We start from the raw sequence: 15,880 nt of genomic DNA on the forward strand, positions 1-15,880 counted from the left end.
GAGCTGGAAACATACACTGAGACGCCCCACTGTCTGTGTCAGAGTGTGTGTGTGATCCGCTGCACTCTGCTGTTCATTACTCGCACTCTCTGTCCTCACTTCTGTTTGTCCATTATTACTATTCTCTCTCTCTCTGGTGAACAGAGGTGACTCTCTCCTCCTCTCAGTTGTTTGTTGGTTTTTTCATTGTTTCTTTCTTTCTTTCTTCTTTAAGTTTTTGTTACTTCTTTCTTTTGTTCATTTCTTCCTTGTTTCCCTCTGTTCCCTTCAGTCTGTTCTTTCCTTCATTCTCTATCTGGTCCATCCCATCCTTTCTTTCTTTTAACCTTCCTTCCTTCCTTGCATTTCCTTCATACTGTATGTTTCTTTCTTCCCTTTCCCCTTCCATTTTTTGTTCCCTTGTTTCATTCAACCATTTGTTTGCTTGGTTCATCATTGATTACTTCATCCTTCCTACATTTCTTACTTTCTTCATTCTTTAAATTCCATTTCTCTTTCTTTCCATTAATCCTGGATGAAACAATCAATAATAAATAAATTCCTCACAGTTTTTATTATTGATTGTTCACCGTTTTACATTTTAATTATCATTAAAAATGTATTCGATTACCATGATTTGAACAATTGAGGATTAATAAACACTGTCCAGCATAAAGCAGAGTTTTAGTCTCACGTGTGCAGAGAGAGCAGAGCAGTTTAGTGTGAAGGGTGGGAGGTTTTAAAAGAAAGCTAAGGGGGTTATACCAAAGACTATATATAGGGACTATTAATATATGAATTGATTAATTATATAAATGTACCTCTGACAGTTTTCGAAACATTTGATGGCCATTTTGTTTTCATCTTCACTCAATGTAATACCTAATAAAGTAGTGTTCTTATAGCAATGCTGCTTTGTCCATGGAGGTTACGGGACACAGCTCCAATTCTGCTGTTCCATCAGCGCCACCAAGTGTCAGAGAGTGGATTTACAGAGAGTTACATTTACATTCATCCTGCTGTAAATTTGACCGGATGGTGAAAAACAAGCTTATGTGGATTCTACACATTTAAACAATTCAGATAAGTTATCTACAAGTATTTATGGAGCAGATAATATACATATAATCATTTATTAATCAATTATTATTTTGACTTAACTATTATTTTTACCTTTATTTAAAGGCTGAAAGGTGAGGTTTACCATGAAACCTTTTCAAAGCTTTATTTGAACATTTCAAACACGTTATTAGATAAACAGTCATCGGTAGGAATGTTACTGCTTTAGTGTTTAAGCAAACAAAAAAAGTAATTAATTTTATTTGTTCTTTATTGATTTTAAATATAAAAATGAGTGAAATGATTTAAGTGTCAGTACTTTTTGAACCTTTCCAGCACATTTAACAATATACCGTGAGATAATACTGATTACCGTGATCATAGGTCACTAATCATTATAAGAAATGTTCATACTGTTTCATCTCTAATTCCTTTCTTTTCATTGGTTCATTCTATCCTTTCTTTCTATTTTAGTTTTTTTTTGGTTCCCTGTTTCTTTCTTTCTTACATTCATTAATGTCTTTGTTTCATCATTGATTAGTTTTATTCCTCCATTTTGTTCAATTCTACTTACTTTCTTTCCATTTATTGGTTCATTCTTTCCATCCTTTCTTCATTAGTTTTTTTGGTGCTCCCATCCTTCCTTTTGTTCATTCATGTACTGAAGGTTGTCAGTCTCTCTCTGCTCTGAATAATCAGTTTTACAGTTACAATGTCACATATTGGATAAATATGTTAAACATGAAAGATAAATAACAGAATTAAACATTTAAATAATCACATACATTAGCATGATAGCTTTGACTGCTCTAATGCATACATATAATAATGGCATTTTTTTCAAATATGTGGGTAAATCTGCTTTTTCTTAATAACTATTGGTTGGATGGTTTACGATAATGAATTTTGTAGTGTTTGTCCCAGAGGAACATTTTATTTCTCTCAGTAGTCCTAATTTAGCTGTCAATTACAGTACAGACCAAAAGTTTGGACACACTTCTCATTCAAAGAGTTTTCTTTATTTTCATGACTATGTAAATTGTAGAGTCACACTGAAGGCATCAAGGGCTATTTGAGCAAGAAGAAGAGTGATGGAGTGCTGCGCCAGATGACCTGGCCTCTACAGTCACCGGACCTGAACCCAATCGAGATGGTTTAGGGGTGAGCTGGACCGCAGACAGAAGGTAAAAGGGCCAACAAGTGCTAAGCATCTCTCGGGGAACTCCTTCAAGACTGTTGGAAGACCATTTCAGGTGACTACCTCTTGAAGCTCATCAAGAGAATGCCAAGAGTGTGCAAAGCAGTAATCAAAGCAAAAGTGGCTACTTTGAAGAACCTACAATTTTCAGTTGTTTCACTCTTTTTTGTTATGTATATAATTCCATATATAATTCCACATGTGTTAATTCATAGTTTTGATGCCTTCAGTGTTACTCTACAATTTTCATAGTCATGAAAATAAAGCAAACTCTTTGAATGAGAAGGTGTGTCCAAGCTTTTGGTCTGTACTGTATTTCATAATACTGTACTTTTCACATGTGTCCTTCATATCAAATATTTCTCCTAGAATTCCTTTAGGGAGTAATAAAAATAGATATGAATGAGAGTAAGACAGTTATAAAAATAATTTGGGTAAAGCTCAGATAACTGGGTCTTTAAAGACTTTGATGGGTAAACTTTCTTTGACTTTGGATTACAGACATTTATGCCATATCTCTCTCAATGTTGGGATCTTGTGTTTGTGTGTCCAATTTATTTTGGAGCAACTGCATCTGTTACTTAGTAATGTAGCTAATATTAAAGGGAAAAATACTGCTCTAAATGTATTCACTCTCAGGCCATCCAGAATATATTATGAGTTTGTTCATCAGAACAGATTTGTATAAATGTAGCGTTGCATCACTTGTTCACCAGTGGCTCCTCTGCAGTGAATGGGTGCCGTCAGAATCAGAGTCCAAACTTCTGATCCACACAGTTAATCCTATCTAATCACAGTTAATTATATCAAAAAAAATAATTGGAAATCACGAGTTTAAAGCATTTAATTCACACGGATCGACTGTCACACAGAAAACATGCAGGTCACATGCACACTTCACAAGATCTCACAGCTGGATTCTATTAAGTTTGCAAGGTTTGTTATATAAAATGTTCATTAGTCATTCAAAGATTTGTTTAAATGAAATAGAGGCATTAATTCATCCCACTTGCAAAAAAAAAAAACAGATTTAGTATTCATCGAAATGAATTAAAACAGTGAAATGCAAACTCTATGATGCAAACCTGCAATAATAATAAAAACTGTTCTGCTTCACTTTTATTTTTTATTGCTGAAGTGTGTTGAACCTTCTTCTCCTGCGTTCTGCTGTACAGACGTGAATTTACTTTCCCTTTAGCCTGAGGTTTATTTATTACACTTTTTGGTGTGAAAGGGCTTTTACAATTGCTATAATTAGAACTCCTTATATTAAAAACAATCAACCCCTTCTCATATTTAAAAAGTAACTCAAAAGTAACGTAACGCATTACTTTCCATAAAAAAGTAACAAAGTAATGTAATTAGTTACTTTTTTAGGGAGTAACGCAATATTGTAATGCATTACTTTCTTCTTTAAATAAATCACTCGTATAAAGTATTGGTCAGATGGTCCCCTCATAATCGTGTTAAATAATCATGATTACAGTTTTGACCAAAATAATTGTGATTAAAATTTTTGCTATAATCGAGCAGCCCTACCCCTTCTTATAGCTTTGAAAACTCAGATTCATTCTAGTGAACCGGTTCATCTTAAATGGTGCTGTTTCTCATATGTAGCATTGAGTCAGCAGATGATTGTTGTAAATTAACATTTTAAAAAGATTCACATTTTGGGTCTTTTTAATGTTTAGCTCATTAATATAAGACTTTAACTATAATGTCAAGTTATATAAATTAGTGATTATTCTAGTTAGTTGTGTATTCACCTTAATTGTGATTAATGTAGTTGAGACTGATATCTTTATGTCTTTTCTTTGCCTTAACATCTAGCTGAATAAATATCTGTTTCTCAGCATGGAATATTTATTTTCCTTGCTATTAACCAGCTTCTGTAGGAATGTTGTTTTTGGTCAGATAATCAATGTCGCAGTGAATAATCCTTTCCTGTGTTGTTTGTTTTCCTCGTTTAACGAGGTTTCTTTCTGTTTGACGGAGACCGTCTCAGACTTGTCTTTCCAGCAGGAGATCTGTTATTCTCAATGCCTCTCCTCTGTCAGTCTTCCTCCATTCCGGGTTTATTTGCTGGCTGTCGAAGCGATCTGATCTGCAGCAGACTGACTGTTTCATAGATCTGACAGATTCATAAATCTAAATAGACATCTGTGGCTTTTTTTAGCCATGCCGGTCATGAATGTGACAAACTGAACAACCCTCAAGTGGACTGTATGTGTCATGTTTGGCCTGTGTGTGGTTTGAGTTGAACTTTAATGTATAATTCTTCTAGCACTTCGGTTTAACTTCAAATGTAGGATTATTAAAAGAACTCTTTGATTATACTCATTCATCGTGCTCTTTGTTTTGAACAACCTAGTCGTGACAGAATAGCAGACCCTCAAAGTGTGTAAATTGTTGGCTGCATTTATCTTTTAGTTTTTTATTCTTTTTCCTCTCATCCTCGGATATCCCAGCCATTTGCCTAGAGCAACGGGACCATTCGCTGAAGGACCATACCAGGGACTTTATAGATTTGGTGTGCCTTACACACTTCCCGGACCGCTGGCTAAGCATATTCTTCATCACCAGCCTGAGCGAGCAGTGTAAGGCCCACCTGCCAACGAACGGCCCCAAGGAGGATTTTGCCGCTTTTGCGTAGTGGGTGCTGGAGATTAACAGATCACAATTTACTGTCTGCCCTACTGAAATATGAACATGAGCCCTGTATCTCATGTGTCTCCGCTGATTCCGTCCAGCTCTGAATCTCCTGTGTCTCCGCTGGTTCCGTCCAGCTCTGAATCTCTTGTGTCTCCGCTGATTCCGTCCAGCTCTGAATCTCTTGTGTCTCCGCTGATTCCGTCCAGCTCTGAATCTCCTGTGTCTCCGCTGGTTCCGTCCAGCTCTGAATCTCCTGTGTCTCCGCTGATTCCGTCCAGCTCTGAATCTCTTGTGTCTCCGCTGATTCCGTCCAGCCCTGAATCTCCTGTGTCTCCGCTGGTTCCCTCCAGCTCTGAATCTCCAGTGTCTCTGCTGATTCCGTCCAGCTCTGAATCTCATGTGTCTCCGCTGATTCTATCCAGCTCTGAATCTCTTGTGTCTCCGCTGATTCGGTCCAGCTCTGAATATCTTGTGTCTCCGCTGATTCTATCCAGCTCTGAATCTCTTGTGTCTCCGCTGATTCTGTCCAGCTCTGAATCTCTTGTGTCTCCGCTGATTCCGTCCAGCCCTGAATCTCCTGTGTCTCCGCTGGTTCCCTCCAGCTCTGAATCTCCAGTGTCTCCGCTGATTCCGTCCAGCTCTGAATCTCATGTGTCTCCACTGATTCCGTCCAGCTCTGAATCTCCTGTGTCTCAGCAGATTCCGCCCAGCTCTGAATCTCCTGTGTCTCCGCTGATTCCGTCCAGCTCTGAATCTCCTGTGTCTCCTGTGATTCAGTTCAGCCCTGTATCTCATGTGTCTCTGCTGGTTTCGTCCAGCCCTGAATCTCATGTGTGTCCACTGATTCCGTCCAGCTCTGAATCTCCTGTGTCTCCACTGGTTCTGTCTAGCCCTGAATTTCCTGTGTCTCCGCTGATTCCATCCAGCTCTGAATCTCATGTGTCTCCGCTGATTCCGTCCAGCCCTGAATCTCATGTGTCTCTGCTTGTTTCGTCCAGCCCTGAATCTCATGTGTGTCCGCTGATTCCGTCCATCTCTGAATCTCCTGTGTCTCAGCAGATTCCGCCCAGCTCTGAATCTCCTGTGTCTCCGCTGATTCGGTCCAGCTCTGAATCTCCTGTGTCTCCGCTGATTCCGCCCAGCTCTGAATCTCCTGTGTCTCCGCTGATTCCGCCCAGCTCTGAATCTCCTGTGTCTCCGCTGATTCCGTCCAGCTCTGAATCTCCTGTGTCTCCGCTGATTCCGTCCAGCTCTGAATCTCTTGTGTCTCCGCTGATTCCGTCCAGCCCTGAATCTCCTGTGTCTCCGCTGGTTCCCTCCAGCTCTGAATCTCCAGTGTCTCCGCTGATTCTGTCCAGCTCTGAATCTCATGTGTCTCCGCTGATTCTGTCCAGCTCTGAATCTCTTGTGTCTCCGCTGATTCTGTCCAGCTCTGAATCTCCTGTGTCTCCGCTGGTTCCCTCCAGCTCTGAATCTCCAGTGTCTCCGCTGATTCCGTCCAGCTCTGAATCTCATGTGTCTCCACTGATTCCGTCCAGCTCTGAATCTCATGTGTCTCCGCTGATTCCGTCCAGCTCTGAATCTCCTGTGTCTCAGCAGATTCCGCCCAGCTCTGAATCTCCTGTGTCTCCGCTGATTCCGTCCAGCTCTGAATCTCCTGTGTCTCCTGTGATTCAGTTCAGCCCTGAATCTCATGTGTCTCTGCTGGTTTCGTCCAGCCCTGAATCTCATGTGTGTCCACTGATTCCGTCCAGCTCTGAATCTCCTGTGTCTCCACTGGTTCTGTCTAGCCCTGAATTTCCTGTGTCTCCGCTGATTCCATCCAGCTCTGAATCTCATGTGTCTCCGCTGATTCCGTCCAGCCCTGAATCTCATGTGTCTCTGCTGGTTTCGTCCAGCCCTGAATCTCATGTGTGTCCGCTGATTCCGTCCATCTCTGAATCTCCTGTGTCTCAGCAGATTCCGCCCAGCTCTGAATCTCCTGTGTCTCCGCTGATTCGGTCCAGCTCTGAATCTCCTGTGTCTCCGCTGATTCCGTCCAGCTCTGAATCTCCTGTGTCTCCGCTGATTCCGCCCGGCTCTGAATCTCCTGTGTCTCCGCTGATTCCGCCCAGCTCTGAATCTCCTGTGTCTCCGCTGATTCCGCCCAGCTCTGAATCTCCTGTGTCTCCACTGATTCCGTCCAGCTCTGAATCTCCTGTGTCTCCGCTGATTCCGTCCAGCTCTGAATCTCCTGTGTCTCAGCTGATTCCGTCCAGCTCTGAATCTCCTGTGTCTCCGCTGATTCCGTCCAGCTCTGAATCTCCTGTGTCTCCTGTGATTCAGTTCAGCCCTGTATCTCATGTGTCTCTGCTGGTTTCGTCCAGCCCTGAATCTCATGTGTGTCCACTGATTCCGTCCAGCTCTGAATCTCCTGTGTCTCCACTGGTTCTGTCTAGCCCTGAATTTCCTGTGTCTCCGCTGATTCCATCCAGCTCTGAATCTCATGTGTCTCCGCTGATTCCGTCCAGCCCTGAATCTCATGTGTCTCTGCTGGTTTCGTCCAGCCCTGAATCTCATGTGTCTCCGCTGATTCCGCCCAGCTCTGAATCTCCTGTGTCTCCGCTGATTCCGCCCAGCTCTGAATCTCCTGTGTCTCCGCTGATTCCGTCCAGCTCTGAATCTCCTGTGTCTCCGCTGATTCCGTCCAGCTCTGAATCTCCTGTGTCTCAGCTGATTCCGTCCAGCTCTGAATCTCCTGTGTCTCCGCTGATTCTGTCCCTGTCCCTTTGGCTCTGCCTAGGTCAGTCGTTGACCATCTGCTGCTTCGGGACTCCACTCCTCTGGCTTCACCTTGTCACTCCATCCCTCTGACTCTGTCTGGCTCCTCCTACCCTCCGGCTCCACCTCCATCCTCAGTCACTCCGGCACCGCCACAGTCTTCTGGAGCCCCGCCGCTGCTTTGGTCGCCCCTGCCTACTGCTCCGCCTTGGCCCTCCGGATCCTCGGTGTCACCCTGGCTTTACGTCTGCTCCATCCTCACGGCTCCCCATCAGCTCCTACTTCACCAGAGTCATCTCCGTCAGTCGATCCCCTGCTATTATTAGGCCCATCTCCACCATGTTTCCTCCAGCCATCGACTCGACAATGGGCTGCCAACCTGGCTGGCCTATGGATTTCCTACTGCTCCTGGTTCCTCCCTCCATCTACTCCGCCCTATGAACTATGAACAATTTCACATTGCCTGCCCCTTGCCTCCTGAACCCCCACCCTCCCTCCTCTGTTGGACAATTTTTTGTCTGTTCCGGGAGTGGGTGATCTGTCACATGTATGATCTGTTTTGGTTTAGTTTTCTGTGTTACTGTTCTCCTGCCTTGTTTGTTTCCATGTTTTTTTATTTATTTAATTAGCTCCACACCTGTTTCAGTTCTCCCAATTAAGTTTATATTACTTAAGTCTGTGTTCCCTTATGTTCCTTTGTCTGCTATCATTTGGATTTGTGTTTGATTGTGTCTATGTCTTTGATTATACTCCTTCATGCACTATGTTATGCACAACCTACTCGTGACAGTGAAACATTTTTAATTATATATATATGTATATATATATATATATATATATATATATATATATATATATATATATATATATATACACATTATAAAAATAAATGACAAAATATTCAAACATTATTCCATATATTTTTAATAAATGTATATTCAAACATTTACAAATACTACACACCCCAAACTTCTAAAAGGTAGTGTACGTTTTATGTATTTGTAATATAACAAGCAGTACTAATTTTTTTTTCTTCCAAATTTCATAATTCCTAGGTTTTTTTTCATACCACTTGTATATTTCATAGCTTTAATGACTGTATTATTATTATAAAATGTTAAATAGTAATAATAAAGTATTAATTTATACTCCCAATGATCATGTAAAATAGTAATAGAAAGAGTAGGTGTGTACAGGCTTTTAACTGGTAGTGTTTATGCAGAAAATATGATTATGCTTGTGTGATTTATAATGTTTTCATATATTTTTATTCCACGCATGTGTTTGTTTTAGTTTTCTGCTTGGTACTTCAGGAAGTAAGTGGCATTTACAAATGGGGAAGGTAGTGCAAGTGCTTTAGATGCCAACTTGGTTGACAGGTGAATGAGTCTTGGAGCCTCTGGGAAAGTTTAGTAGTGTAGTACTTTCTTTAGGAAGGAATGAGTTTTTCCAAAAGTGCTGCAGTAATCTACCATGGGCTTTAACTTGGTATGACCTTCCCACAAGCCATATCAAACCGCAGGGTAAATACTTGCTAATGACTGTTAACAAAAAACAAGAAAATGTCAAAGAAGTTTGGAAACTTTCATGATTAATCTTTTTCTGCTGTGGCAGGAGAAGATCTAAGCCATTCCATCAATCACATCAGGCAGGAGAGTGACTCTTTCTTCAGGGTTGATAGCATTTGTCATTGGATCTCTCTCTCTTTGCATTAACTTAGCTGCCCTTGCCTTTCCCTCTCTTTGTCTTCTGTTACATGTATCTAAGCAGTTTATTGCTTGCATCAGCACTCAAAGAGCTTTGTACATCTCTATCCCAGAATATGTAATGGAAATATTCAGACTTTTGTCCACATTTGACCTCTGCTGTCTGCCTCCTCCCCTCTCCTGATGGTGGTGTTGAGACTGCCCTTTGTCTTCACAACGAGGGACTGAAGATAATTCTGGCCAAGGTCACATTCTGAAGCCCAGTGAGGGTCAGAAGTCATCTCACTAGCCAATATTACACCTGACTGTCTTCACCAGTGTACCATTATCTAAACTGTCATTTAAAGACAAAAAGGCACAGCATTATGGTATTAAAATCAACAGTTGCTCAGAGAGTGCCTCATCTGACTTTCTTTTTTTGATCACCATTTGCCAAAATCAACAATATAGTCTTTGTATCGAGCCAAAATGTTCTGATATTTATATATTTATAATATATTTACTTTAGGGCTGTCAGTTGATTAAATTTTTTTATCCACTTACATGATGTGGCGATTAATTCATCGCAAATTAAAATTGGCTGTGAAAATACCCCCAAAAGATAATTTAAAGCAATTATTCTGTTAAATGAGAAAAATATCAAGCTTTAGATGCTTTAGAAAAAAATAATAATATTTGATTCAACATAAAATGTATTACACATAAACCTTTAAGCTATAACAGCCTAACATAAATTATGGTACATTGAAGAAGTATTTTGGAAAACATCTCCGAATTTTAGCTTGTTTAGCAACATTCTTCTTTCTTCTAGTTACTAACATTCTTCTTTATTTTCTTTCATGTTCCATAAAAGGAAGAAAATGATACAGGTTAGAAATGACATCAGAGTGAGTAAATGATGACAGAATTATTCCTTTTGGGTGAATGATTACCTAATTTAATTATTATTATTATTTATTTATTTATTTTTATTTTTATGATATTAAACTTTAAAGAAGAAACTAAAACTGACAGTAGGTGGCGGTAAATGTTTCTGCTGTATATATAGTAAATATAGCACAATATTAGCTTCTTATTTACAGAACAGTTGTATAAGATCAAATTTACGCTCATGCTATTTGGGATAAAAACAACACTTGTGTGATAGTGCTGCTTTTGTGATGTCGCTTATCATATGATATAAATATGAGACAAAAAGTCAGACAGGGGCAGTTTTTGCACCAATATCTTACATTTTAAGGGTAAATAACAGCATTTTATATGTTACATTATGCAGTGAGTGGTTGCCCTGCATCATGTTTGTCAACAGTCAACTCTATGAAATGTAAGATGACATACAGGTCTAAGGCTGGACGTTAATTGTGTTAAAATATTTTCCATTTGCTATTTTTCCATGATTTATTTGCTAAATTAACATGGTAAAATGACAGCCCTAATTTACGTTTATTATTCTGGTCATCAAATGTGAATGGTGAAGAGTTTATTATTGTTTAGGATTTTTCAGTGACATCAGTATGCCAGTAGGTGGCGACAAGTGAGTCGGTATGAGTCAGTGAATCAATCACTGAAAGCAGTACATTCAAAAACAGGAATGTATCATCATTTGGGGTTGAAACTAAATTCTGAATGGCACACTAGCACGTTATTACTATTTCCACCATAGAAAGAAATATTAAAAATGGTAAGAGGAGTATGCTATTAAATATTTCAGAATTTTAGCGCTTGTGTCTGAAATCACCCCCTGTGCACTATTTAATTGCTGTTTCAGCTGTTTGTAGTGGTGCCTGAAACCATAGTGTACATTATAAAGTGCACTCAATCTATCCCATAATGCACCTCAGAGTCAACTCAACAACTAGCCACTAAAGAAAACATACACTGTGAATGATGCACCAATTGAATTTCCATGTCTTGCCCTCAGTTTCTGAATTCATTCACTCATTTTCATTTACTTGTTCAGTGGACTGTTTTAGTGGACTAAAGTAAGGGATATTGATCAAGGATATAGAGGGGTTAGATATCCACATTATCCAGTGTTTGTTCATGATTGAGTCATTGAATCATTATTTTAACGAATTCATTCATTTGTATTCGATGCATCAATTTGGAAATATAATTAGTCAGAAATAGTAGGTCATTGGTTTTTGGCATGCTAGTAGGGAAGTAGGCATATACAGACACAGCCAATGTCTCCTTGATGTGAAGTGGAAATGTGTGTTCTCTGAATCTGACTGAAATGCTGACACATAGTAATTTGGACAGATGGGTAGATCCAGCAGGATATCCAGAGAAAATATCATTCTGAGCCGCATCCCCCTGTGGATGACTGACAGATTGCTGTACAGACTTTAACCACACCCCTTTCTTTGAGTGATGGGATGTGTTTCGTATCCATCTCAGTGTGTCGAGAGCTCTAATTTTTGCCTCCCCATGGATTTGATTGGCAGTAATAAGCCTGCAGCTTTCGTTTCCTGTCCGCCCAGAAGAGAAAGAACAGTCAGGAAACCAGACACAGGAAACGCATCACTGAACCCTGACAAACTGCTCCATGATCCACACTTTTCCCATCACCCCATGATTACACTATGAACTTGACCTGCCCTTTGGAATAGTTTTGATAGGTGGAAACACTTTTGTTTTAGCAGTCAGCATCTCCAAGCCGGTTTTCCCACAGTTTCCATTTTCCCACAGTCGCTTTCATAATACTTCAGTTAACATAAAGCTAGCGGCGACTGCAGAACAGTTTGGAACACAATGGATTCTAGCTCTTCACACAATGAGACTCTATACAAAGAGCTTTGAGACCCGCTTAACCAGTCTAACAAAACTTTTTTCAAGCCATGTAGGGCTATCTCAGTGCTTTTTTTTTTTTTTTTGAATGCCCATTAATGCATTATTTACAGTCTTTCCTTACTTTTGATCTCTCACTCTCAATCCCTCTTTCTCTTTCTCACTGACTTGCAGTCTTGTTTTTTTAATCTCTTGCATTCTGATATGTGCTGGTATCATCTTTTACCCTTCATTAAATATTTTGTAGTTGCCGAGTGCTCTCCGTAGCACTAATCACATTAGTCATGCTGGAAAAAGGCCTTACATAAGAAAGCCAGCTGGGAGAGGTAGATACACAGAAAGAGAGGGATAGCCAGGGGTAGGAGAAGGTTAGAGAAAGGAAAAGAAAGACCAATGTCCTTTTATAAGCACATCTGTAGTTTTTTTTATTTGCATTTGGGTGTTTAGTTAAAGCAGCGGAGGACTGCAAACGGTAGAAAGGTAAGAGTGAGAGATTGGACTATGTTCGAGATTTAAGCTTTATAATAGAATAACATTTCTGTTAAGTAATTAAAGATTATGTTTAGGACCATTAAAGTCAGCATGAAATGACCATTCACACTATTTATTTTGTAAATACATGTAGGCATAATAGATCTTATAGTTAATTATTCATCTATGTATATGTGTTCAGTATTTTTCTTTTTAGCTCAATATTTAATCAAAGTGTCACAATATGGAAAACAATACCCATCACTACTTATTCTTCATCACAAATTTACAATTTTTGCATTGTCACATTATTTTGATGACAAGAAAGCACATTTTTTCACAATGCATTTTTATTTGTTTTACAATAAATTAAATTGGCTTAGTAAATAAAATAGTGTGCAAAGTGTTTGGCACTTTGAAAAGCAGCTTTCATAAGCGGTTTATAAAATAATGTTTATTAAAAAAAAAAAAAAAGGGTTTTAGATTCCATTTTTACTCACAAATTGCAAGTAAATTTCACAAATAATTACAAAGTTACACATTGAAATAAACATGAAATTTTGAATCTGTTTAATTTACAATTTTGAACATATTTTTACACTTTTTGCTTATACATTGCTATATTTGCTAATATAAGCAGTATATTTGACCTTCTATTTCCAGTGTCATTATTTGATATTAAACCTTAAATTATAGAATGCAAAAAAAAAAAAAAAAAAAAAAAAATTGAAACAATGACAATGATCCTGTGTAACATGCTGTGATGTAGACACTATAGTCTCAACATCTCTGTTTGTCTGTCCTCCACAGCTGCGTCCAGCTTCAGCTTCTGTCGGGCTGCGCTGGAGCACACGGTCTCAGCAGAGGAGCTCAACTATCAGCTGCCACGCAGGGCCGGGGGCAACCTGACCTGGCATGAAGGACGCGGCCAGAGGGTGACGAGGAGGACCGTCAAACTGCTGCAGCAGCCCGGCACAGAAGATATACAGGTACACAATCACAATAACCATAGGCAGGGGCGGACTTGGTGATATGTGGGCCCTGACCATATTTCAGGTATGGGGCCCCAAAACAATAACTAAGCATGATGCATAATCCTAATTTTGCTCACTCACAGTTAATAGTGACATGACATTCAGCTAAGTACGGTGACCCATACTCAGAATTCATGCTCTGCATTTAACCCATCCAAAGTGCACACACACAGCAGTGCACACACACAGCAGTGAACACACACAAGGAGCAGTGGGCAGATATTTATTCTGCGGAGCCCAGGGAGCAGTTGGGGGTTCAGTGCCTTGCTCAAGGGCACCTCAGTCGTGGTATTGTCAGCCCGAGACTCGAACCCACAACCTTAGGGTTAGGAGTCAAACTCTTTAACCACTAGGCCAAGACTTCCCCACAATAAGCCAGTTGCTGTTCTAAAGCCACATTAGACTTATTTTTTTCAGATCACAAAAGAAGACATTATACTCAATAATAATACATTATTACTCAATAATAATATTATTGTTATTATCATTATTGTTATTCAGTAACTAAACTGACAACCATTCAGAAAATTGCTAACATTTACCAGTGGACTCTTTTTGCCAAAGTATGAATTAATTATTATTACTGTATATAATAGAAGATTACAATAACAACATTTATATAATTAAAACAACAATAATTCTGTAAAATTTATTATTTTTATGATTATTATTATTAGTAGTAGTGTAGTTATAATAATAATAATAATTGTTATTATTATTCAGTAACCGAACTGATTTAGAAAATTGCTAAAAATGTTGTTTTGTTGAGGTCTTTGTTTGCCAAAGTGTGAATTCATTATTATTATTATATAATATAAAATTAAAATAATTTTCTAAATTATACAATTATAAAATGACAACCATTCAGGAAATGAATGGTTATGTGAGAGCTGCGAGAGTGTTAATAGTCACTGCGCAAAATTGTTTTTGCAGTTTGACTGGTGTGAGCAGACCTTGATTTTCATAAGCACATGTGTTTAATATTATCCAGGATTTCTTTTTCATCCATCATAAAATATTTATGCCTTTCCTTCCCAGCTCTGAAGGTCATGTAGAGGTTTACTTGTTTACAACATTGGCTCTGTGATATTTCATGTGTTCAGCAGCACTTGGTAAACTTCTCCTCTGAGCTATCCGTCAGTGCTACCTTTGTCTTCCTTTATCACTGCACACTCAAACTGTCATAACAGGCTCATAATCCACCTGTCGTGATGAGGAAAAAGCCCCTCTGATGTCTGGATGTTACAGCGTCCCATTATTTGAGCTATTACCAGACTCAGGCTAAGCTCAAGCTGAAGTCTCTCATAATACGCATGTTTTTTTCTGTTAGTAGACTCAAATGAGAGGCGTAGATCAAATTAATTATTCCCTCTTTGTATGCATCAACCTTGAAGGCCATAATTACTTTATAATAAAATATTTAACTACCAGGTTTAATTAGCGTGTTCTTTACACTCTATCTGTTTTGTTCTGAATAATTGATTTCAATGGTTTGAATTGAAAAAATATCCTTTTGTAATGTGTCACCCTAAAACAAAGGTTTAGCAGAGTGGCTGTCAGTAGCGTGTGATTTATTTATTTTTATATGTTGAACATCTTTGTTCTGCTTGACAGTGAACTGAAGGAGATGTTCGCGTATGTAAATGCAGCCGCTATGGTTTTGTGAGGATCACTTTAAATAGAACAGATTTTAAGCCTTTCTCAGGATTGGCTCAGATGAGCTTGGTATTGCATGAGGGATGCTGAATATGTGTGTGTGTGTGAATGGAAGAAGATCACTGGAGTGTATTCAAACACACAAGGTCATAGCCAGCTGTTGAAATTCAAGGTTATGGCAACTAGAATAAAGAGCAAACTTTAAACTGGGTTCTCAGCGCTTGAATTACAAATTGTGGGAGTCTTTCAGATTGTGTCTTCACAGAATGGTTAAAGGTGAATGAAATCACAACACAGTCGAATAAATGATTAGGTGGTTATGAATCTATCATTACTAGATCATATTTTGAGATTAAACTTCCATTACACATGATTGCACTTGGCAGAGGTTGTGGGTAGAGTCCAGTTAGAGCGACAAAACGATGTCCTTTGCGAGATGTCATGTTGTGGCTTATTCTAACAAGGGTTATCTTATGGGGCCAGTCCTGGCATGAAAATTTGTTTTGCCGATGGGATTTGTGTTAAAGATAACATTAATTTACTGCTTTTGGCTGGAGATTGGCGAGGGTATGATT

The 15,880-nt window shown here is 39.0% G+C and overlaps 1 protein-coding gene across 2 annotated transcripts in view; it reads left to right on the top strand.

Annotated features, from left to right (window-relative positions):
• Positions 1–15,880, top strand: part of LOC113070285 (sterile alpha motif domain-containing protein 10-like) — an 80,022-nt gene that overhangs the window by 19,719 nt on the left and 44,423 nt on the right. For both annotated transcript variants that reach the window (XM_026243524.1, XM_026243525.1), the window contains exon 2: positions 13,426–13,604. In XM_026243524.1, the coding sequence (XP_026099309.1) occupies positions 13,426–13,604 (179 nt within the window). The remainder of the gene's footprint in view (positions 1–13,425; positions 13,605–15,880) is intronic.

This window comes from Carassius auratus, unplaced genomic scaffold (genome assembly GCF_003368295.1).
Source record: "Carassius auratus strain Wakin unplaced genomic scaffold, ASM336829v1 scaf_tig00003633, whole genome shotgun sequence".
Classification (NCBI taxonomy): domain Eukaryota; kingdom Metazoa; phylum Chordata; class Actinopteri; order Cypriniformes; family Cyprinidae; genus Carassius; species Carassius auratus.